Genomic DNA, 23,888 nt, shown 5'->3' on the forward strand with positions numbered 1-23,888 from the left:
GCTAGCTCCCAGTAGTGCATTGCTGCTCATTCAACAAAGGATACCATGAGAAAGAAGCTAATTTGATAACAAGAGTTTTATGTCCCTTTAAAGATTTAAAGAGGTATCTTTGCCACTGAGGATTTTATTGATGCTATGTTTTTCAGAATGTTGACTGTCCCTTTAATTACAAAAGAAGCAAAGAAAAGTTCAAAACCTATAATATTATTTCAGTTTCCCACACAACTAATGTAAAGCACGTACAGTGTATTACGCTTTGGGATGATTTAGGCAGTTAATAAAAATGTCAGATTTTGTCAACATTTCATTAGTACTTAAATCTGAAACATTTCAAGCATAATTAAAATAGAACAGATATAATTAAACTACTATTTTAGTTTAGTAGAAAAGCAATTAAAACGGTTCAGAACTGCATACTCTAATCACCGGCGTTTTAGGCATTGTTGCTAAGCTTCTTGCTACAAATAACTTTTGCTAAACAAAATACATGTATTCACCTTGGATTCTTGCGTGTGTAGTGTATGTGTGTAGTGCATGTGGGTGTGTGTGTGTAGTGTATGTGTGTGTGTGTATAGTGTAGGTGTGTGTGTGTGTGTGTATAGTGTAGGTGTGTGTGTGTGTATGTGTGTGTGTAGTGTATGTGTGTGTGTGTGTAGTGTATGTGTGTGTGTGTGTAATGTATGTATGTGTAATGTATGTGTGTGTGTGTAGTGTATGTGTGTGTGTGTAGTGTATGTGTGTGTGTGTGTAGTGTGTGTGTGTAGTGTATGTGTGTGTGTGTGTAGTGTATGTGTGTGTGTGTGTGTAATGTATGTGTGTGTGTGTGTGTGTGTAGTGTATGTGTGTGTGTGTAGTGTATGTGTGTGTGTGTAGTGTGTGTGTGTAGTGTATGTGTGTGTGTGTAGTGTGTGTGTGTAGTGTATGTTTGTGTGTGTATGTGTATGTGTGTAGTGTATGTGTGTGTGTGGGTAGTGTATGTGTGTGTGTGTGTGTGTGTTTAGTGTATGTGTGTGTGTGTGTGTAGTGTATGTGTGTGTGTAGTTTATGTGTGTGTGTGTGTGTGTGTGTGTGTAGTGTGTGTGTAGTGTATGTGTGTGTGTAGTATATGTGTGTGTAGTGTATGTGTGTGTGTGTAGTGTATGTGTGTGTGTGGGTAGTGTATGTGTGTGTGTGTGTAGTGTATGTGTGTGTGTGTGTAGTGTATGTGTGTGTAGTGTATGTGTGTGTGTGTGTGTAGTGTGTGTGTAGTGTATGTGTGTGTGTGTAGTATATGTGTGTGTAGTGTATGTGTGTGTGTGTAGTGTATGTGTGTGTGTGTGTAGTGTATGTGTGTGTGTATAGTGTAGGTGTGTGTGTGTGTAGTGTGTGTGTATGTGTAGTGTATGTGTGTGTGTAGTGTATGTGTGTGTGTGTGTGGGGGGGGAGTTAAATAAAAGTTCTGTGTTACTTAAAGGAATATGAAACCCAAATATATTTTTGTTGTATAGATAGAGTATCCAATTTCAAATAACTTTCCAATATACTTCTATTATCAAATGTACGTAGTTCCCTGGGTAAACCAACGGCAATACACTACTAGGAGCTAGCTGAACACATTGGGTGAGACAATGAAAACAGGCATATATGTGTAGGAACCAATAAGCATCTAGCTCCTCAGCCTACCTAGATATGCTTTTCACCAAATAATACCAAGAGAACAAAGCAAATTAAGTAAATGAAGTAGATTGGAAAGCTGTTTAAAATTGCATTCTTTATCTAAATTGTGAAAGTTTAATTTTGACTTTATCGTCCCTTGAACTAAATGAGCTAGTCCTGTATCAGTTTTCCTAATGTATGAATATTGTGTATATAGTTTGGGAGTGCAGTCCCCTGCTGTGTTTTGCACATGTCTCAGAAGAATTATGATGAGTTGTGACAGCCCAGTTTGCATCTAATTGTAATTGGTTGGAAGTTTGTATATATGGCTATAGGTTAGGGACCCAGTTAAGAAGATACCTTTACACAGCACCTAAGCCTATCACCATTTGGCAAAATGCTGTAACTAACTCTTTATTTTGTGTATTTAGCCAGCTAGTTTTGTTTGGTTAGTTTGGTGTGTGCATCTGAGTGCTGGCTTTTCTGTGTGTGATATTTATATGCAGTTTTTGTCCAATTAGGCTTTGCACCCAGGCTTGTTTGGGGTTAACTGTCAGACAGGGCAGTTGCTGACGGTTCATATCACGCAGGCGCACTAAGGTGATAGGTGCATCGATTCAATGCCGATCCTAAAGGCAGCAGCAATGAAAGAAACCTTCAGCAGCAGACATTTTTTCCAAGTTGCTGCTCTTCAATCACTGTCTGCCCGAGTTCCAACAGACCTCCCAACCCCCTTTGTGTGATGTCACGTGGGACACCACTAACCACCAATCGCACAGCAACATCAAAGTTGCCCCTCTAGACTCCGTCTTCAAGAAAAGCATCAAAGGAGTAGAATACACCTGAAAACCAGCAAAAATAAATAGTTGTTACATAGCACAGAGACTGGCAACTGATGCTGATATGAGAGGAAACTTAACCTCTTATTGGTCTGTACCCTCTTATGAACTAGTTAGATTGACAGGGAAGATAGGTTTGGTTCTTAAACACCAATCACTGTCTGTGAAAGTTCTGAGATTGGGCACAAGGTGCCAATTCTTGTATTACTTGAACTTTGTGTTGCATCAAAAATGTTTAGCCATAGTACATACAGCTCCAGGTTACTATTGTTTTTTTATGTCCCTTTAACTGAACAATATCTACTAAAATGAAATGTAGATACCATGAATAAGGAGGATAAGATGAATTTGTCCTTTAACATTACATGTATTAAATATATATCTCCTGTACTTGTCTATCAAGAATTCAATACATTTTATAAGACAGTCCTGAATTCCATCTTTAATTCCATAGATACTTCAATACCAACTTTTGAACTGCAAATATTACAAAAACCCTAACAAAACTCTGCAGTTTAAGATAAAAATAAACCAATATTTATCAATTAATATTGAAAATAATTTGTAGTTAAGAATGGTGCGCGACTTCTCCAGATGAGCACATCTTGTATCGCTAGGACAAAGGATCAGCAAATTTCAGAAATGATATTAATATGCAATAAAATATATACTAGCACGTAAATAAAAAGATGCTTAAACAAAGTGACTGACATACAAAGACACAAAGGACAGGAGGGAATTGTGTGCTGAACATGAACTATTGCTCTAGTTCAGTTTTATAAAACCTAATTACCATTCTCTCCCAGTTTATATCACTCCTTTGCTGTAGATGTAACAGGATGTGACAAGTTTAGCCAATTGCTGCAATGCATGATAGAATCCTGACAGCAGGGATGGCAATCACTGAAGCACAGAGAAAACAAATTCAGCACCATGGACAGGGGACAAACACAGGCACCAAGATACAAGACATTTACTGATACTGAGAGGGACATAATACCCAATATTTTTATTTCATGATTCTGATACAATATACACTTTTAAATAATTTTCCAGTTTACTTCTATTATCAATTTTACTTCATTCTCTTGGTATCCTTTATTAAAGGAGAAGCAATGCACTACTGGGAGCTAGCTGATTACATCATTGATAAGAAGTATATATGTACAGCCACCAGCTAGCTTCCAGCTTCTGAGCCTACCTATGTATGCTTTTCAACAAAAGGATACCAAGAGAATGTATATATGTATAGATATCAGAAGTAATATTTTGGGTTTTGGGTTCCTTTAAAGAAATACTAAATACCTTGTAATTACAAGACATGTCCGTTGTCTTGCTATAGAATAACATATCAGCCACATCCAAACATTTATAAAAATAATTAATATCTTGTTTGTTGCAACAATTTTTCAATAGCCAAATTCCACCCACCACTTGCTTTTATTTGGAGAAGCCAATCCGGGCTTCCTTCTGCAGAATACAAGGCTAGCTACAATCATATGTAAGTATAAACTGCTTTGTTTTGTGTCTTTTGAAGCCAGTTAGGGAATGGTATGTAGCAGGGTTAGCCTTAAGGTGTATGCAGTGCACAATTCCAGTTCAAAGAATTAGACACATACACTGTACACATATTAATCACATACATTACATACACACACCTCACTCCCCCTACACATACACTTTACACATATTACTCACATACACTATATACACACACTACACTAACCCTACACATACACTGTACACATATTATTTACATACACTATATACTACACACACAATACACTCACCCTATACATACACTGTACACATATTACTCACAAACACTATATATCACACACACACACTACACCCTATACATACATTATACACATATTACTTGCATACAATATATACTACACTCACACACTACACTCACCCTATACATACACTGTACACATATTACTGACATACACTAAATACTACACACACACTAAACTCACCCTATACATATACTGTACACATATTACTCACATACACTATATACTACACTAACCCTACACATACACTGTACACATATTAATCACTTACATTGCATACACACACACTACACTCACCCTACACATACACATGCACTTACATACACTACATACACACACACAATACACATTACACACACTAAACTCACACTACACATACACTATACACATACAACGCACTTACACTACACACACACAGTGTGCACATACAACCTACCTACACAAATACACACACTCTACACACACTACACTCATGCTTCACATTCACTGTACACATACAAACCTAATTACACACACATTACACACTACACATACACTGTAAACATATAGCTCACTCACACACATAGCTCTCTGTTCAAGTTTTTTTCTGATACTGGACACTTTCACAAGCGCGACATTTGCGCTCCACATGGTAATACTGGCGCACGCAAATGTGAGTTGGATTGCAAGTAAAGCTTTTATAGGCACCAATAGGAGCCTCCTTCTGATGCCGATAGATATGGCAGATAACCTAGCACAGCGAAGGGGGTAAGTCATGCAGCGTTGAGCAGCATATTTAAAATGTTTGAATTCTAGAAGAAAAAAGCGCAAAAACAGACTCAAGTGTGGTAATCAACAACTCACAGAACCGCACGCTTAAAGTTGCACTTACAATGTTTAATAAACTTAATGAAGTAAATACAGAGTTGACTTCATGCGATAAAAACAATATATAGCATTCCCCTTTTAGGTGCTCGATACTCAGTAATGCAGTCTTTCGTTATCCGGTCCCGGCTTTATGGCGTGGTAGAAATCCAGTATTTAAAATGTACATGCTTATATACATTAATGTGTTTATATGAGTATATACTGTGCATATAGTAACACATAAATATATATGAATATAAGCATACATATATATTTATAGAGAAAACACAGTCCCCATAGACCGCAATGTAAAGGCACTTTAGGCGCAATGCGAACACGACCTCGCATTCGCATTGCCTGGAAGCCTTGCGCTCATGAGAGTGTGCTTCCATAGATTCCAATGGGAGCCTCGTTTTCATGCCATCAGGCACAGCAAAGAACCTAGCGCAGAGCAGGGGGCAATTTGCACAGCCTTGGGCAGCAAAATATGTATATAAGTATACACATATATATTTACAGTAATACCACAGACCCCATTCACCTCAATGTAAAGGCACTTTCAGTGCAGTTTGTTTGTTTTCAAACATTCTACATCCCCTCCCTTTAACCCCTTACAACTGCTTTGTGCATTAATGCTTATATTTGTTATTTTAAAAAGGAATGTACACTTTATTTTGGGGGACATTTTTTTAATAACCTGCAATCTGATCAGTGGCGTCACTAGGGGGGGGGGCGGGGGGGGCGGGCCGCACCCGGGTGACACCCACCAGGGGGTGACACCAAAAAAAAAAAAAAAATTTTTTTTTTTTTTTTTTTTTAATTTTATTGAAATTCAAAGAAATACAATGTTGAGATGCATAGATTTTTTTTTTATTAGAGGGGCTGGCATTTGTGAACATTGGTGGGACTGGGGAAGATGTAGACACACAATTTTTTTGCCCCTTGAGCCAGTGCTGCAATTTCAACAAATAGTTTTCCCGGCTGCTCCTAGCCTAAACCTGCCTGCCTATCTGTGCTCACTGCTCAGTGACATGTGGAGCAGTGGAGTCACTCACTGCTGTGCTGTCTCTCTAAACGGGAACTGGCAAATCATGAGGGGATGCCTGGCACCTGACCGCATGACTGTTTGACACTGTCTTTAAAGTGAAGCAGCCACATATGATGCCCACCAGACCATTACGGTTACGGTACACTAAGTGCACACTGAACAGGTAGGAGGGCGGGCGGGGGTCTGGGGGTGGGCAGAGTGCAGAGCTGATTGGCCATAAGAAGCGGTAGGCACGCGGCCCGTGGCTGTGCACTGACAGACTTGGAACAGAGTCAGAGAGCAGAATTTTCATAGTTTGCACCTAAAACTTTTCTTTAGTGATTTATTTTTAGAGTGCTCTGTTTATCTTTCATTTGATGCTCTGCTGAGCCAGGGAGCAGCTCTAGGCATGAGCTTTATAATTAATGCAGTGCAGTTTACATATTTTGTATGTGTGTGTCTGAGTTTTTTTGTGTGTGTGTGTGTCTCAGTGTTTTTGTGTGTGTGTGTTTTTGTGTGTGTGTGTGTCTGAGTGTTTTTGTGTGTGTGTGTGTCTGAGTGTGTTTCCGAGTGTTTGTGTGTGCATCTGAGTATGTTTTAAGTGTGTCTGAGTGTTTGTATGTGTGTTTGCCTGTGTTTTTGTGTGTGTCTGCTTTCTGGGGGGGGGTGACACCATAACTTACCGCACCGGGTGACACCAACCCTAGTGACGCCACTGAATCTGATCTCTGGTTAATAAGTGCTAACGCGAGCTTGTATTGGCTAGTTATTTAATGGGCGCACGTTAAAATTGCGTTCCACTTGTAATCTAGCCCATTATATTTAAAAACATTTCAAAATATATGTAAATGAGCTACTGTATATAACCACTCTGTCATACCAAAGGTCATCTCATACGATGTTATCAGCATACTGAGCGATAATATAATTGTTTCTGTTACTGTAGATCATTTTGAGACTAATGTATAATAGGGTGTTCTGTTGTTGAAAGTGCTATCATTTCCAGTAATGCAAACATGCTTCTAAATCCATTTAAAGAGCAGTAAAGTTTGTGTTTATAGACAGCATATTCTGAGGAAAAGAGGTCATCATATCTTTAAATAATTTTATTTCAGGTATAATTATAAAAACGTTATTTTTTGAGCAATATTTTATGACATAAAATAGTTTGTTTTTTTCTCATGTAAGTATTGTTATTATATGTAACAGTGGCAATATAATTATGTTCTAGAAGAGCACATTTTAATACAGTTTTCCACAGTCATATTCTTGAAGATGTTGGCTGCTAAATGTTGTCATTGTATTTAAATATGTCAGCCGAATTGTTTAAAATGATTATACTTGAAAATGTCAGTTATATCTATTGTTTTCTCTGTATGTCTTTGTCTCTATCCTTCTTTCTTTCTTTCTTTCTTTCTTTCTTTCTTTCTTTCTTTCTATCTATCTATCTGTAACTCTATCTATCTCTATCTATCTATCTATCTATCTATCTGTAACTATATCTATCTATCTATATATCTATCATCGATCAATCTTTCTATGTATCTATTTTTCTTTCTGTCTGTCTATATTTCGGTCTGTCTATCTCTATGTGTCTGTTGGTCTAAGAACTAATTCCAATACATTAGACTTCTCAAGTGGAATGTCTTTCATAGATATTCAGCTTCTCAAATCCAAGGCCATTCCAATCTATTTGAAATAAACCATATAATAATGTGAGGGATTTTAATGCTAATTTCCCCATATCTTTTATATAAACCATATTATAAGAACAATATACTCAGGCAAACAACTTAAACAAAATTACATTGTATTCAAAGCTGCTGCAGGACCATGGTTTGAATTGGATTGGTCTCTCTTCCACCTACAACTGGAAGGTTACATTATAATGCTGCCTCTTGTTTTATATGGCTCTTCTATAGGTAGTATGGGAAATTTTTGTACAGGTTGTGAATTCAACAGCAAAAACAGCTATTTCAAATGACAAAGTAAAGGTAAATAAGCTGATTGTAAATAATTTAATTAGCCCCACCATGTAAAATATATAATTGGGAACACATTAAAAGTGAGAATATTTTACAGAACATCCCATGGGCTCAGATCAGGTAAATTCCGTACCCAGCTATGAAGCAAGGGTTAATAAAACAAGTGCTTCAACTCATTGATTGTGAAAAAAAAAAAATATGCACATCTATTATCAGCTGAAAAAACACTCAACAGGACAACATTAATTGGTCTTTCATGCAACAGTGTAGCACATTGTTATTGACCTTGACTTTATCACTATTAGAGATTCTGTGTACAATCAGCAAACCGTGCTCTGTTCCACTTAACCAGACACCATTTACTTTCATAGTAATATTTTAATAGATGAAATCCAAGGTGACAAGCAATCAGTAAATAAAATGAGTCACTATGGGCTATGAACAATAACACATATAAATGTATGCTCATGATATTCAACATTGATAATTATCTACTATCTGAGACTGCTGAGAAAGCTTGCTATCGATTCTCATCTTTCCCATAATCTCGTTCTATATCAAAAGTTGAAGTCATAATCTAACTAAGTCACCTTGAGTATGGAGTGCAGTTCTGGGGCCAATCTCAAAAAAAGACATTGTTCAGAGAAGGGCCACAAACCTAATAAGAATGAAGAATTTAAGCTATGAGGAGAGGATAGCCAAACTGGGTCAGTTTTCTCTAGAAAAAAAAGGCGCTTGAAAGACACAATTTCATTATTCCAAGAAAATTGTTTGTGGCAAGAGGTCATGATTTAAGGCTGGAGGAAAGGAGATTTAATCTCCTGCAACATTTTTTCACTGTAAGAGCAATACAATTGTGGAACTCATTACCAAAGGGGGAAGTAAATGCCAATACCTTAGATACATTTAAAATGGTTTGGATACATTTCTGGCTCAACTGGAGCTTTTTTGTAAGTATATTAGATTTGTATAGGTTGAACTCGATGGACTTCAGTCTTTTTTCAACCTCATCTAAAATGTTAAACATCCGAGCATGATAAGTCCTATAAAATTCACCCTCTATTTTAACAGCACCATTAATTATAATGACTGTTGATCAACAAAAACCAAATCATATGTATAAAAAAATAAAACTGACCTCCAGGTTTCTGAGCCGCTCTCACCAGTATTCTCTCCTCTCTATTTGTGCATGTCGCAAGTGCCAAATCGTGTAGGTATATTTTCTTTGTGTTTTTACATTTAACTAATGGCGATGATGTGTTCAGTATCAGTTTTAATTTTGGCCTGATTCAATCGTCATCAAAACGGGCCATTGCAGTGGTTGGCATGGGCCGTACCAGTGACCAATGATGGTATAGTTCATCTTATGTGTGTCATTCGTCATTCTGCAGCTATTGAGCGTTTATCTAATGCCTCTGTCTGTTAAATTCAATGTTTATTTTGATATCAATATAACTTGTGATTGGATAAATTGTGATTACTGAAATGGATGCTGTCTATGCATCGCATGGGGAACTTTTCCAGCATGAGAACAGCGTTATAGTGCATAGTGATTGTTTCAATGTTGAAAAGGGCTTATTGGAAGACCAAAAACAGTAAAAAAAAAAACACAACAGACTAGATTGGAAGTAATCCCCTTATTAAAATATATATATATATATATATATATATATATATATGTATACAATGGCCTTTCCTAAACACTGCCCCTAGTGGCAGGATAAAGTCTTAGAAAATGTAAGGACTTGAAAAGCAAACTTAAACTTTCAGATAAGTCAGATAAAGCACGTCGTTTTAAGACTTTTATATATACTTCTATTAGCAAATTTACTTTGTCCTCTTGGTATCCTTTTTTGAAAAGCATACCTAGGCAGGTTAAGGAGCATAAAAGCAGTACTGGGAGCTAGCTGCTGCATACACACATATGCCTCTTGATAGCGGCTTACAAGATTTGGATATGGAGGTTAAACAGTTATATGCCAGCAATACTGCAATAATAAAATGCTCAAACACATTATTTTTATATTTCTTAAAGGGATTTTTTTATTAATATTATTTTACACCAGTGGATACATGCAACAATGTTGCATAAGAATAAAAACATGTCACTCTTTCAGCTACCAACAAACGAAAATCAGACCCAGATCGGCTTAATCTTCAGCATGCTTTATTCCATATTAAAATTCCAACGTGGGCAACAACATACAGAATAGTAAAACAGGCACGGCATCAACCCTAGCCTGACGCGTTTCGGGATTAAACCTTACAATATGAGTATGGGTTAATCCCGAAACGCGTCAGATTGGTGTTAATGACGTGCCTGTTTTACAATGTTTTTCTTTTACTTCTCTGCATGCTGTTGCCCATGTTGGTATTTTAATATGGGATAAAGTATGCTGAAGATTTAGCCGATCTGAGTCTGCTTTTCGTTTGTTGGTGGATTCTATTGGACTGACCTATTGGTCTCTCCTTAGTGTATACTGAGACTGTGAACTGTCAACTGGAAGTATTGATCCTCATGATACGGAAGGAGGAGAAACTGAAGACCGCGCTGTAAGTACGGTGTGTAGCTGTAATCTCGATGGTCATAGCAGCAAGCCGTGTGCACTCTCCGGAGAGATTGTAAGTGCATTGTTTTTTACTCCATTTAAACTGACCGGTGTTGAATGATTTTCACAGAGGCTGTTATAGCTGTGCATATTATAGAGAACTGTGAGTGCATGAATGCTGATTGTTATGGTTTATTGATAACTCATTCTGCCAAACATTATGTTTGCACTTGAGCAAAAATGAGGCTTTTGAATTATTACAAACCCACAGAGCGTTGCTTTACCCATGAATTTACTGAAGTGTGAGAGCACAGATGTGAGCTCCAGGCAATAAGTAGGGAAGCTGCTGCTGTAGGAGGTGAGGTCAGGTGGGGAGTCAAAGGACTGGAGATCGGGTACAGAAATAAGATCAGCAATACTGCTGCTGTGTAATGCCTGTGCTAAATACACACAAATAATTCTGTATCTTATCTCTGTCTGCATAACAAAGCCCAATAGCATTATGCTACTTATCTCTCCTATCCCCCAGTGGAAGTGTAATTTCTTCTGCTGGCTTTGGATACACAGATTTTCTATAGCCTATACCTAAGTATTGACATTTTCAGTATTGGTGGGAATACCACGGCAAAATCAGCTATTTGGTAACAAGTTAACACACTCCAGCAGGTAAAATGTATAATTGGGAACAAATCAAAGGGGAGACAATGTTACAGTACACTGTCCCTTTAAAGTTTAAGAGACATTGAGCGCAACATTTAATGCCCTTATAAAGGGCTAGATTATGAGTGGACTGCAAAATTGCACTAAAGCGAGTGGGATATTTGCACTGCACTCCACTCATGATACCAGCGCACGTAAATGTGTGCTGGTATTTGAAGTCCCCCGCAATGCGAATGCTTCCATAGACTCCAACAGGAGCCTCATTCTCATGCCGTGAGACACTTGTAGCGGAGATAACACACGAGCGGGAGCGATAAATACCGCTCCACTTGTAATCTGACCCTTCAAGGGCATATGGAGTTTAATGTCCTTTTAATCTATGAACATTTTTTCCACTGCTGCAAAGAGGCTGGATTACACCAAGCGGTATTTAGAACACACACCCTAAAACATGCTACACAGTGAGTGCTTGATCAGAGCAAGAGCTCCTTTATCACCTGTCTCTAACAAGTCACAAAGCAGATAGCTGTGTTATTGTCCCTTTTAATTTATTCTGTTCATCTTCTCTCAGTTTAAATATTTGCAGTAAGTACTAGCACCCCCTTTTCTTAACTGCTTAGTTACCAGAGAGGACAACTATGCATTGCTTTTTAGCAAATATACACAATACAACAGTCTATACCATTTATGTAAATCTTAACTCTCACAAACGGAGATTGGGAAGCTGCCAGGAACACACATACATTAATTTCTAACTCCTCTAACTCTGACATGAATTTTAACCCTACTATATGAGGCATTTAGGGCTTCATCACTATTCGATATGCAAATATTAGCAAACCCTAGACTATTGCTTGAGCGATAAAATGTAATTTTAGAAGGTCCCATTGACTGTGCTCAAGTAATATTAATGCACAATAGCGCTTATATTTTTGAGCTCCACTTGTAATCTTGGCTTATGTGTTTACCACCTTCAGAGTTGATATATATGTATTTAAAGATTCACTTCTGAAACAACACATTGTCCTCCATCCATATAAGAATGTGGCCAATGACTGGAGCATATGCATGTATGTCTGATTCTTATTTGCTCAACAGTCAGGGCCAGCTCTATAGTGGATTCTGGTGGGACACTGGGACCTAGGCAGCATTAACAGGGGAGGCTATAGTTGCCTTAAATCATCTAAAAATGCCCAAGTCACTTGTATATGTATATATATATATATATATATATATATACACACAGTTAGCTTAGAGGAATATGGCTACACCTCACTGATGAGGCCCAATAAAGGCCGAAACGATCATCTGGGGGTGCTGTGTTCCTTGTTCAGAGTGGAATTGTCTGGTATTTCGGCGCTGGACTGACCATAATAGGTGGGATCAGACTGGTATACTACAGGAAAGTTCTACTCTGTGAAAAGCATTACTGGGCTAAAAAGCTGCACCCTGGTAGTAAATTGCTATAGAACAGGCTAACAATGGTATTGAGCCAGTTGTTCGTTCCTGTGAGTGCACTTCTCTCTGTATGTATTTCGTCTCCCTATGGGAGAAAGGGGAACCAGACGTGGACTCCTTGCTCAGTGTGCTTAGAGGAATATGGCTACACCTCACTGACGAGGCCCAAAGAAGGCCGAAACGATCGTATGGGGTTGCTGTGTTGCTTGTTCAGAGTGGAATTGCCTGGTATTTCGGCGCTGGACTGACCGTAGTAGGCGGGATAAGACTGATATACTACAGGAAAGTTCTACTCTGTGAAAAGCATTACTGGGCTAAAAATCTGCACACAGGTGGTAAATCGCCATAGAACAGGCTAACAAAGGTATTAAGCCAGTTGTTCGTTCCTGTGAGTGCACTTCTCTCTGTATGTCTATATATATATATTCTCTACTGGAATTTTGGACCACTCTGCTTTCGCCAACTGCTCCAGGGTCTCTCAGATTGGAAGGGTTCCTTTTTAGAACTGCTGTTTTGAGATCTCTCCCCAGGTGCTTTATGGGATTGAGATCTGGACTCATTGCTGGCCAGTTCAGTACTCTCCAGCTTTTGTCTTAAACCATTTCTGGGTGCTTTTTGACGTGTACTTTTGTTAATTTATACAGGTGAGTTTAATTACAAATTACAGGAGCATCACAAACTTGGAATTAAATTATTTCTTGCAATTTTGAGAAGGTCAAGAAAATAGAGAGATGCACTCACTGAGACAGAACAATAGCTAGAAAAACTTCTGTGCTTGTCCACAAGGCCAGTGCCACTCAGGGTGCAGTCTCTTTTTGCACACTATGCCTTTTCACAGAGAAAAAATATCCTGTAGCATATCAGTCTGATCCTTCCCAATGACAGTCCAGCACCGAAATACCAGGCAATTCTTCTCTGAAAAAGACAAACAACAAACCCCAGACGTACGTAGTGTCATGAAAAGCGTCAGGCCATGCCCCCCTACTCGAATTCAGTGTTTTTCACTGTTTTATAGTGCTACTGCACGAAGTACACACAGTCTGGTGTGTCAGTGTATCAGCACAATTTTATTATTATTATCATCATATTATCATATTTGTTAGCTGCTTGCATGCAGTTTTTACTTACTGTCATATTTTCACCCACTACATCCTGGAATAAAGTACACTTATACTTTTACATTCACCAAGTGGTTCAGTGTTTTAACCCCTCAGTGCTTTTTGCAACTCCCACATAAGGACTTTACTGAGTGGACAAGCCAGCTGCTGAGCTCTTCGATAACAGTTAATCTTCTATTGGGAGAGACAAAGCAGCTTCACTAAGAAGATCAGACAGACTGTGAGAAGCCCCCTTGCTGTCATCATACCTCATGTGTTGAGGTCGGTACAAGTAAGTACTCATTTGGCTTATGCTAGTGTTTTAAGTCTATGGAATCATAACATACTGCACCAGGATCCTTGTGTCTGTGCGCCCTTCCCTCTTCTGTTGGTCTTAGATTCTGCTTGGTATTCCCTCGTTAGGGATTCACTTTTCTTTGGGGATTAAGCTGCGAGACATCCTGGATTTGTTCCTCCCACGCATCAAGTAAAGACTGATCTTGTGTCAAACAGGAGGACTGTATATTTACAGAGACTGGTGTTCTCTCACACTCCTTCAGGGATTTCCTAGTCTATAGCGCTAATACTTCCTCTGTGTGTTTCATATATATATATAGATATATATATATTTATATACACGCATAAGCATTTTCTGTAGATATCAGTTTGGTTCAAAGAATAATTTTTAGATTTTTTTTATAATTACAAATACATTACAAGTTAAATACTGATAATTACAAATGATGCATATACGCATTAATCATCAATAAAGAATAAGCTGACATTACTTGCTAATACCTTTAGTAATAATGACATTAATAATAAATATAATAATAATATTAATAATAATAGTGGTATTCTTTGTTAGCTGGGGTCTGAGGGTCAGGAATAAGTAATAATGAAGAGCAGCAATTGTTCGGACAGTTGCATTGAGAACCAAACACGTAAAACAGAAATGTCTGACTCTGGCAGATTTACAGAGATTGTGTTGGGGGGTTTGTATCCCACAAATAATTAAATAGAACAGCATCTTCCCATAAAATGTCCTTTATTGCTGCATGGGTCAAAAGATATAATCAATGTTTTGTGCATACTGTCCTTAATCAAGTCAGTAGCATTGTCTTCATGATTTGACCCATGGGGGATAAAGGTTTTTTATATGAAGATACTGCTGCTCATTTTAATTGATTGATGGTATTGGGCTTCTGGAGTAACCCTTAGCAGCTTTGTATTTCCTTAAAGGTGTGTACTACTGTAAGGATTACACAGGGCTGTACCAGTCAGAGAATGTAATGTATGGTCCTCTAATTCATCCCCAAGAGCTCCTTCATTCATTGTTCCCTTAATGGTGTAAATTCAATATTAGTTCTAAACCAACCGATTGCTGTGTCTGTAATCATTAAAGAGCGTACTATTCAAAACTTCCCACAAATGTACCAAGGACTTCTGAGATTTTTAAAAAATCTCATCAAATTAACTACATTTGATGAAAACAGTTGGCTACATTCATCAATACATTTTGCCATTTTTTAAAATTGCGGCATGAACTTAAGATGCATTTTAAAAATTATCAATAATACACTGTGCAAGATAAACCAGAATTGAAAAGTGATCTGTAAAGTGTATTCGCTTCTAGAAAAAGATGTATACATTGCCCTTGAACAACCAATATGTGTAACGCATGGTTCTGAAGAACACAATTTTTTTTGATAATAATTTGACAGTTTTGTAAAATGAAATGAATTTTCCAAGAAAATGTAAAATGGGTCAAGATTCAACGTCTATAATTTTTTTCCCTTCTCCTCCATCATCATGCAGTCTAAGAATCCCATCGTAGTAACTTGAACTTAGCACCACATGATACAATATATATACACTGGAAAGCATATGCAGGTCTATATTATCATAAAGTGTTGAAAGTTGCGGCGCTGTGTCACCTCCAGGGAACCAAGCTGCCCATGTCCTCTGAGTCAACCTTGTTGCTTTCACCTCCAAAATAAAAGAACTCACAATAGTGTAGCAGCTTTCAGACAATGTGGTAGGCACACCAACTGGTTATACTCACAAGATTGCAGTTAAAATAAGCCTTTTATTAAAATCATCACAAAGGTGTCTTCAGGTGCAGCTTCAGGTTTTAATTCAAATACAGCTCAACGCGTTTTGGCTAAAAGAAGCCTTTATCAAGAGCATAAAGTAAAAACAATGGAACAAATGGTTAGTCCAGAAATTGTTTTAACTGTATGCTGACCTGAAGACTTCTTTGTGATGATTTTAATAAAAGGCTTATTTTAACAGCAATCTTGTGAGTATAACCAGTTTGTGCGCCTACCACATTGTCTGAAATCTGCTACACTATTGTAAACTCTTTTATTTTGGAGATGAAAGCAACAAGGTTGACTCAGAGGATGTGGGCAGCTTGGTTCCATGGAGGTGACACAACGCCACCACTTTCAACACTTTCTGCTTCTCTACACGGTTTGGGAGAACCGGGGCTGGCAGCGAGTACCTGAAGGGAAGTGCTAACATTGCTTCATACTTTATACTTTCTAATACGCAGGTCTATATTATGAATCTGTGATGAGAAAGATTTGGTTATATATCTTACTGAACTATACAGACCATACGTGAATCTATCTTGATAATTCTCTTCAAGATTTTGAGCTATAGTTACCTGACCCTGCAGTTGTGTTTTTATGACTTGGACGCAACTCTCTTACCTCATCAAATCTGGCCTCATCTTCACAGTTTTCCAGCACTCTGGTATAAAAGGAAAGTCCTGCAATGAAATAAACAATAAAGATTATTGAAGTAGAACTACAATAAAGCTTTATTTATATCTGTCCAGCACTATGGACCAAAGTGAACAACCTCAGATCTATTTACCAGTTCATCATATTGTATAAATTACACAAACATATGCAACAATAGATGCAGCTAAAATGCATACACTGAGCTCATCAACTGACACTGATATAAACCAATAGGAATATGACTTGTAAGGGAGGGACTTACAAGTCATTATAATGAATATTGTACTTACTAGAAATCACATCTCAGTTTCTCATTTAGAAAACAGGTGAGTGGGGTGTCTAAATAAGCCTAGCCGGCTGTCACATAGGGAAGATATCATGTCTCTTTCATATCAGGTACCATACAACCATTGTAAAACTAGATGCCATCAATTCTGAAAGCTTATCAGTTTGTCAGCAACATAAGGGGGTTGTTATAGAAATAGACGAAAGGTGCAGAAAGAGCTTCAAAACATCTCTTTAATGTAAGGCAAATATGCTAATAATATATAATAATACAAGCCTAAGATGATGATATTAACAAGCAAGGCTAACTGTTCCTGGATGTACAGAGAAACCTTATCAACCCCTTTGTACTTTAGAAACAATATAATATAAAACCTACCATGTATTGAGGAGATATAAGTATTGAAGAGATACTTTTAGATAGGTTACCCCCCTACAGACACATATACTGTATATACTCTATGTATATATATATATATATATATATATATATATATATATATATATATATATATATATTAGAGTTTATATTTTATTTATTTATTTGTATCTGTGGAAGGGGAGGAAGTCACAGGAGTGAGAGGAGTGAAATATATTTATGCCAAACTGGGCATTATTCCAAACATTTAAAATTCCCTTTGCGATATACATCACAGCAGTTTTCAAAGATTTTTTTTTAAAATTCCAATACAAAACCTTCAAAAAATGAACAGTAACCCATTAATCTAAGTCTTAGTAAAGGTATTAGTGCCATAAAAAAATGTTTTGCACACGCTCAGTTCACGTTAACAAAACTTTTTTTGATTACTAAAAAATGTAAAAATAAAGTGCACATAAGACTTTTAAGTTACAAATTAAATACAAAAACCTAAATATTAGTTTGCAGTAAAGTGCTTGGAGATTTATTAAACATTTGCGCTTTTATAAGTAATGATTTCAAGTACAAATTCAAACATTTCGGAATAGGGCCAGTTACTGCAATTTTAACCATATTCATAAAGCATTTTTATAAACAAAAAGTGCAGCACATCTAATACAGAATTTTTCCCTTGACAAATTTCCATTCAGTAAACTCCAATCTTCTTGCTGCAGCCTGTCTTGTTTTATTCAGATCCCACCAATCTGCAGGATGCCAAGCTGATCGCCGGCTTCCCACCGTCTGTTTCTCTCTGCCCGCAGCTCAGTCCATCGCTGGCAAATATACTGAATGGGAAATAAAATTGTTTTTCGGTTTCCCACTGCTGAGTTTGAAGAAATATTGTACAGAAAGTAATCAAAAGCCAAATAGGAAACCACTCCAGAAACCCTGAGCATTAAAATGATTGTGAAAAACACAGATAGCTAAGATACCTGTATTGGCTGATAAGGGGAAATATTTAATTACTTATTGTGTCTCCTCTGTGAATACACATTATTGTTTGGCAATTAATGAATATGTATCTGTCAAGGCTGATCCTCGAACTCTGCTCAAGTCATAGGGGTAGATTTACCAATGTCTGTCCGACATGATACGCTGTAGCGTATCATGTCTGACAGACATCGCTGAATGCCGGTAGCACACGCTGTTGGCATTTATCATTACTCAAGCACTTCACCAGAACTGCTTGTGCAATGCCGCCCCATGCAGATTTGAGGCCAATTGGCTACTAGCAGGGGGTGTCAATCAGCCCGATCTTATAGGATCGGACGGATTGAACACTGCAGCCTCAGAGGCAGCAGACAAGTTATGTAGCAACGGTCTTTAGACCTCTGCTTCATAACTGCTGTTTCCGGTGAGCCTGAAGGCTCGCAAGGGAACAAGCGCTATTTGGCCCTTGTTAAATCTACCCCATAATGTGCAATAAAAAGCTGTCAGTTCTACTTGGCTTTACTTTAAAGGGACATAGTAGTCAAAATAAACACTAAATATATATATATTTATACATATATATATATATATATATATATATATATATATATATACAGTATATTTATATAATATATATTATTTTATTTTTTTAATAAATAGTCAAGAATGTCATCAGCCTATTCAGTAAAAACAGAATTTATGTTTACCTGATAAATTTCTTTCTCCAACGGTGTGTCCGGTCCACGGCGTCATCCTTACTTGTGGGATATTCTCTTCCCCAACAGGAAATGGCAAAGAGCCCAGCAAAGCTGGTCACATGATCCCTCCTAGGCTCCGCCTACCCCAGTCATTCGACCGACGTTAAGGAGGAATATTTGCATAGGAGAAACCATATGGTACCGTGGTGACTGTAGTTAAAGAAAATAAAATATCAGACCTGATTAAAAAAACCAGGGCGGGCCGTGGACCGGACACACCGTTGGAGAAAGAAATTTATCAGGTAAACATAAATTCTGTTTTCTCCAACATAGGTGTGTCCGGTCCACGGCGTCATCCTTACTTGTGGGAACCAATACCAAAGCTTTAGGACACGGATGAAGGGAGGGAGCAAATCAGGTCACCTAAATGGAAGGCACCACGGCTTGCAAAACCTTTCTCCCAAAAATAGCCTCAGAAGAAGCAAAAGTATCAAACTTGTAAAATTTGGTAAAAGTGTGCAGTGAAGACCAAGTCGCTGCCCTACATATCTGATCAACAGAAGCCTCGTTCTTGAAGGCCCATGTGGAAGCCACAGCCCTAGTGGAATGAGCTGTGATTCTTTCGGGAGGCTGCCGTCCGGCAGTCTCGTAAGCCAATCTGATGATGCTTTTAATCCAAAAAGAGAGAGAGGTAGAAGTTGCTTTTTGACCTCTCCTTTTACCTGAATAAACAACAAACAAGGAAGATGTTTGTCTAAAATCCTTTGTAGCATCTAAATAGAATTTTAGAGCGCGAACAACATCCAAATTGTGCAACAAACGTTCCTTCTTTGAAACTGGTTTTGGACACAGAGAAGGTACGATAATCTCCTGGTTAATGTTTTTGTTAGAAACAACTTTTGGAAGAAAACCAGGTTTAGTACGTAAAACCACCTTATCTGCATGGAACACCAGATAAGGAGGAGAACACTGCAGAGCAGATAATTCTGAGACTCTTCTAGCAGAAGAAATCGCAACTAAAAACAAAACTTTCCAAGATAATAACTTAATATCAACGGAATGTAAGGGTTCAAACGGAACCCCCTGAAGAACTGAAAGAACTAAATTGAGACTCCAAGGAGGAGTCAAAGGTTTGTAAACAGGCTTGATTCTAACCAGAGCCTGAACAAAGGCTTGAACATCTGGCACAGCTGCCAGCTTTTTGTGAAGTAATACCGACAAGGCAGAAATCTGTCCCTTCAAGGAACTTGCAGATAATCCTTTTTCCAATCCTTCTTGAAGGAAGGATAGAATCCTAGGAATCTTAACCTTGTCCCAAGGGAATCCTTTAGATTCACACCAACAGATATATTTTTTCCAAATTTTGTGGTAAATCTTTCTAGTCACAGGCTTTCTGGCCTGAACAAGAGTATCGATAACAGAATCTGAGAATCCTCGCTTCGATAAAATCAAGCGTTCAATCTCCAAGCAGTCAGCTGGAGTGAAACCAGATTCGGATGTTCGAACGGACCCTGAACAAGAAGGTCTCGTCTCAAAGGTAGCTTCCAAGGTGGAGCCGATGACATATTCACCAGATCTGCATACCAAGTCCTGCGTGGCCACGCAGGAGCTATCAAGATCACCGACGCCCTCTCCTGCTTGATCCTGGCTATCAGCCTGGGGATGAGAGGAAATGGCGGGAACACATAAGCTAGTTTGAAGGTCCAAGGTGCTACTAGTGCATCCACTAGAGCCGCCTTGGGATCCCTGGATCTGGCCCCGTAGCAAGGAACTTTGAAGTTCTGACGAGAGGCCATCAGATCCATGTCTGGAATGCCCCACAGGTGAGTGACTTGGGCAAAGATTTCCGGATGGAGTTCCCACTCCCCCGGATGCAATGTCTGCCGACTCAGAAAATCCGCTTCCCAATTTTCCACTCCTGGGATGTGGATAGCAGACAGGTGGCAGGAGTGAGACTCCGCCCAAAGAATAATTTTGGTTACTTCTTCCATCGCTAGGGAACTCCTTGTTCCCCCCTGATGGTTGATGTACGCAACAGTCGTCATGTTGTCTGATTGAAACCGTATGAACCTGGTCCTCGCAAGCTGGGGCCAGGCCTGGAGAGCATTGAATATCGCTCTCAGTTCCAGAATATTTATCGGTAGAAGAGATTCTTCCCGAGACCAAAGACCCTGAGCTTTCAGGGATCCCCAGACCGCGCCCCAGCCTATCAGACTGGCGTCGGTCGTGACAATGACCCACTCTGGTCTGTGGAACATCATCCCTTGAGACAGATTGTCCAGGGACAGCCACCAACGGAGTGAGTCTCTGGTCCTCTGATTTACTTGTATCTTCGGAGACAAGTCTGTATAGTCCCCATTCCACTGACTGAGCATGCACAGTTGTAATGGTCTTAGATGAATGCGCGCAAAAGGAACTATGTCCATCGCCGCCACCATCAACCCGATCACTTCCATGCACTGAGCTATGGAAGGAAGAGGAACGGAATGAAGTATCCGACAAGAGTCCAGAAGCTTTGTTTTTCTGGCCTCTGTTAGAAAGATCCTCATTTCTAAGGAGTCTATAATTGTTCCCAAGAAGGGAACCCTTGTTGACGGGGATAGAGAACTCTTTTCCACGTTCACTTTCCAGCCGTGAGATCTGAGAAAGGCCAGGACAATGTCCGTGTGAGCCTTTGCTTGAGGAAGGGACGACGCTTGAATCAGAATGTCGTCCAGGTAAGGTACTACTGCAATGCCCCTTGGTCTTAGCACCGCTAGAAGGGACCCTAGTACCTTTGTGAAAATCCTTGGAGCAGTGGCTAATCCGAAAGGAAGCGCCACGAACTGGTAATGTTTGTCCAGGAATGCAAACCTTAGGAACCGATGATGTTCCTTGTGGATAGGAATATGTAGATACGCATCCTTTAAATCCACCGTGGTCATGAATTGACCTTCCTGGATGGAAGGAAGGATAGTTCGAATGGTTTCCATCTTGAACGATGGGACCTTGAGAAATTTGTTTAAGATCTTGAGATCTAGGATTGGTCTGAACGTTCCCTCTTTTTTGGGAACTATGAACAGATTGGAGTAGAACCCCATCCCTTGTTCTCTTAATGGAACAGGATGAATCACTCCCATTTTTAACAGGTCTCCTACACAATGTAAGAACGCCTGTCTTTTTATGTGGTCTGAAGACAACTGCGACCTGTGGAACCTCCCCCTTGGGGGAAGTCCCTTGAATTCCAGAAGATAACCCTGGGAGACTATTTCTAGCGCCCAAGGATCCAGAACATCTCTTGCCCAAGCCTGAGCGAAGAGAGAGAGTCTGCCCCCCACCAGATCCGGTCCCGGATCGGGGGCCAATATTTCATGCTGTCTTGGTAGCAGTGGCAGGTTTCTTGGCCTGCTTTCCCTTGTTCCAGCCTTGCATTGGTCTCCAAGCTGGCTTGGCCTGAGAAGTATTACCCTCTTGCTTAGAGGACGTAGCACCTTGGGCTGGTCCGTTTTTACGAAAGGGACGAAAATTAGGTCTATTTTTTGCCTTGAAAGGCCGATCCTGAGGAAGGGCGTGGCCCTTACCCCCAGTGATATCAGAGATAATCTCTTTCAAGTCAGGACCAAACAACGTTTTCCCCTTGAAAGGAATGTTTAGTAGCTTGTTCTTGGAAGACGCATCAGCCGACCAAGATTTCAACCAAAGCGCTCTGCGCGCCACAATAGCAAACCCAGAGTTCTTAGCCGCTAACTTAGCCAATTGCAAAGAGGCGTCTAGAGTGAAAGAATTAGCCAATTTGAGAGCATTGATTCTGTCCATAATCTCCTCATAAGGAGGAGAGTCACTATCGAGCACCTTAAGCAGTTCATCAAACCAGAAATATGCGGCAGTAGTGACAGGGACAATGCATGAAATGGGTTGTAGAAGGTAACCCTGCTGAACAAACATCTTTTTAAGCAAACCTTCTAATTTTTTATCCATAGGATCTTTGAAAGCACAACTATCCTCTATGGGAATAGTGGTGCGTTTGTTTAAAGTAGAAACCGCTCCCTCGACCTTGGGGACTGACTGCCATAAGTCCTTTCTGGGGTCGACCATAGGAAACAATTTTTTAAATATGGGGGGAGGGACGAAAGGAATACCGGGCCTTTCCCATTCTTTATTAACAATGTCCGCCACCCGCTTGGGTATAGGAAAAGCTTCTGGGAGCCCCGGCACCTCTAGGAACTTGTCCATTTTACATAGTTTCTCTGGGATGACTAAATTTTCACAATCATCCAGAGTGGATAATACCTCCTTAAGCAAAATGCGGAGATGTTCCAATTTAAATTTAAATGTAATCACATCAGATTCAGCCTGCTGAGAAATGTTCCCTAAATCAGTAATTTCTCCCTCAGACAAAACCTCCCTGGCCCCCTCAGATTGGGTTAGGGGCCCTTCAGAGATATTAATATCAGCGTCGTCATGCTCTTCAGTAACTAAAACAGAGCAGCCACGCTTACGCTGACAAGGGTTCATTTTGGCTAAAATGTTTTTGACAGAATTATCCATTACAGCCGTTAATTGTTGCATAGTAAGGAGTATTGGCGCGCTAGATGTACTAGGGGCCTCCTGAGTGGGCAAGACTCGTGTAGACGAAGGAGGGAATGATGCAGTACCATGCTTACTCCCCTCACTTGAGGAATCATCTTGGGCATCATTGTCATTATCACATAAATCACATTTATTTAAATGAATAGGAATTCTGGCTTCCCCACATTCAGAACACAGTCTATCTGGTAGTTCAGACATGTTAAACAGGCATAAACTTGATCAGAAAGTACAAAAAACGTTTTAAAATAAAACCGTTACTGTCACTTTAAATTTTAAACTGAACACACTTTATTACTGCAATTGCGAAAAAACATGAAGGAATTGTTCAAAATTCACCAAATTT

General features: G+C 39.1%; 1 protein-coding gene across 1 annotated transcript in view; it reads right to left on the reverse strand.

The window, feature by feature from the left end:
* OTOF (otoferlin) overlaps positions 1-23,888 on the reverse strand; it is a 742,062-nt gene that overhangs the window by 628,896 nt on the left and 89,278 nt on the right. The window contains exon 2 of the mRNA XM_053709494.1: positions 16,613-16,671. Within this exon, the coding sequence (XP_053565469.1) occupies positions 16,613-16,671 (59 nt within the window). The remainder of the gene's footprint in view (positions 1-16,612; positions 16,672-23,888) is intronic.

Source organism: Bombina bombina, chromosome 4 (genome assembly GCF_027579735.1).
Source record: "Bombina bombina isolate aBomBom1 chromosome 4, aBomBom1.pri, whole genome shotgun sequence".
Classification (NCBI taxonomy): domain Eukaryota; kingdom Metazoa; phylum Chordata; class Amphibia; order Anura; family Bombinatoridae; genus Bombina; species Bombina bombina.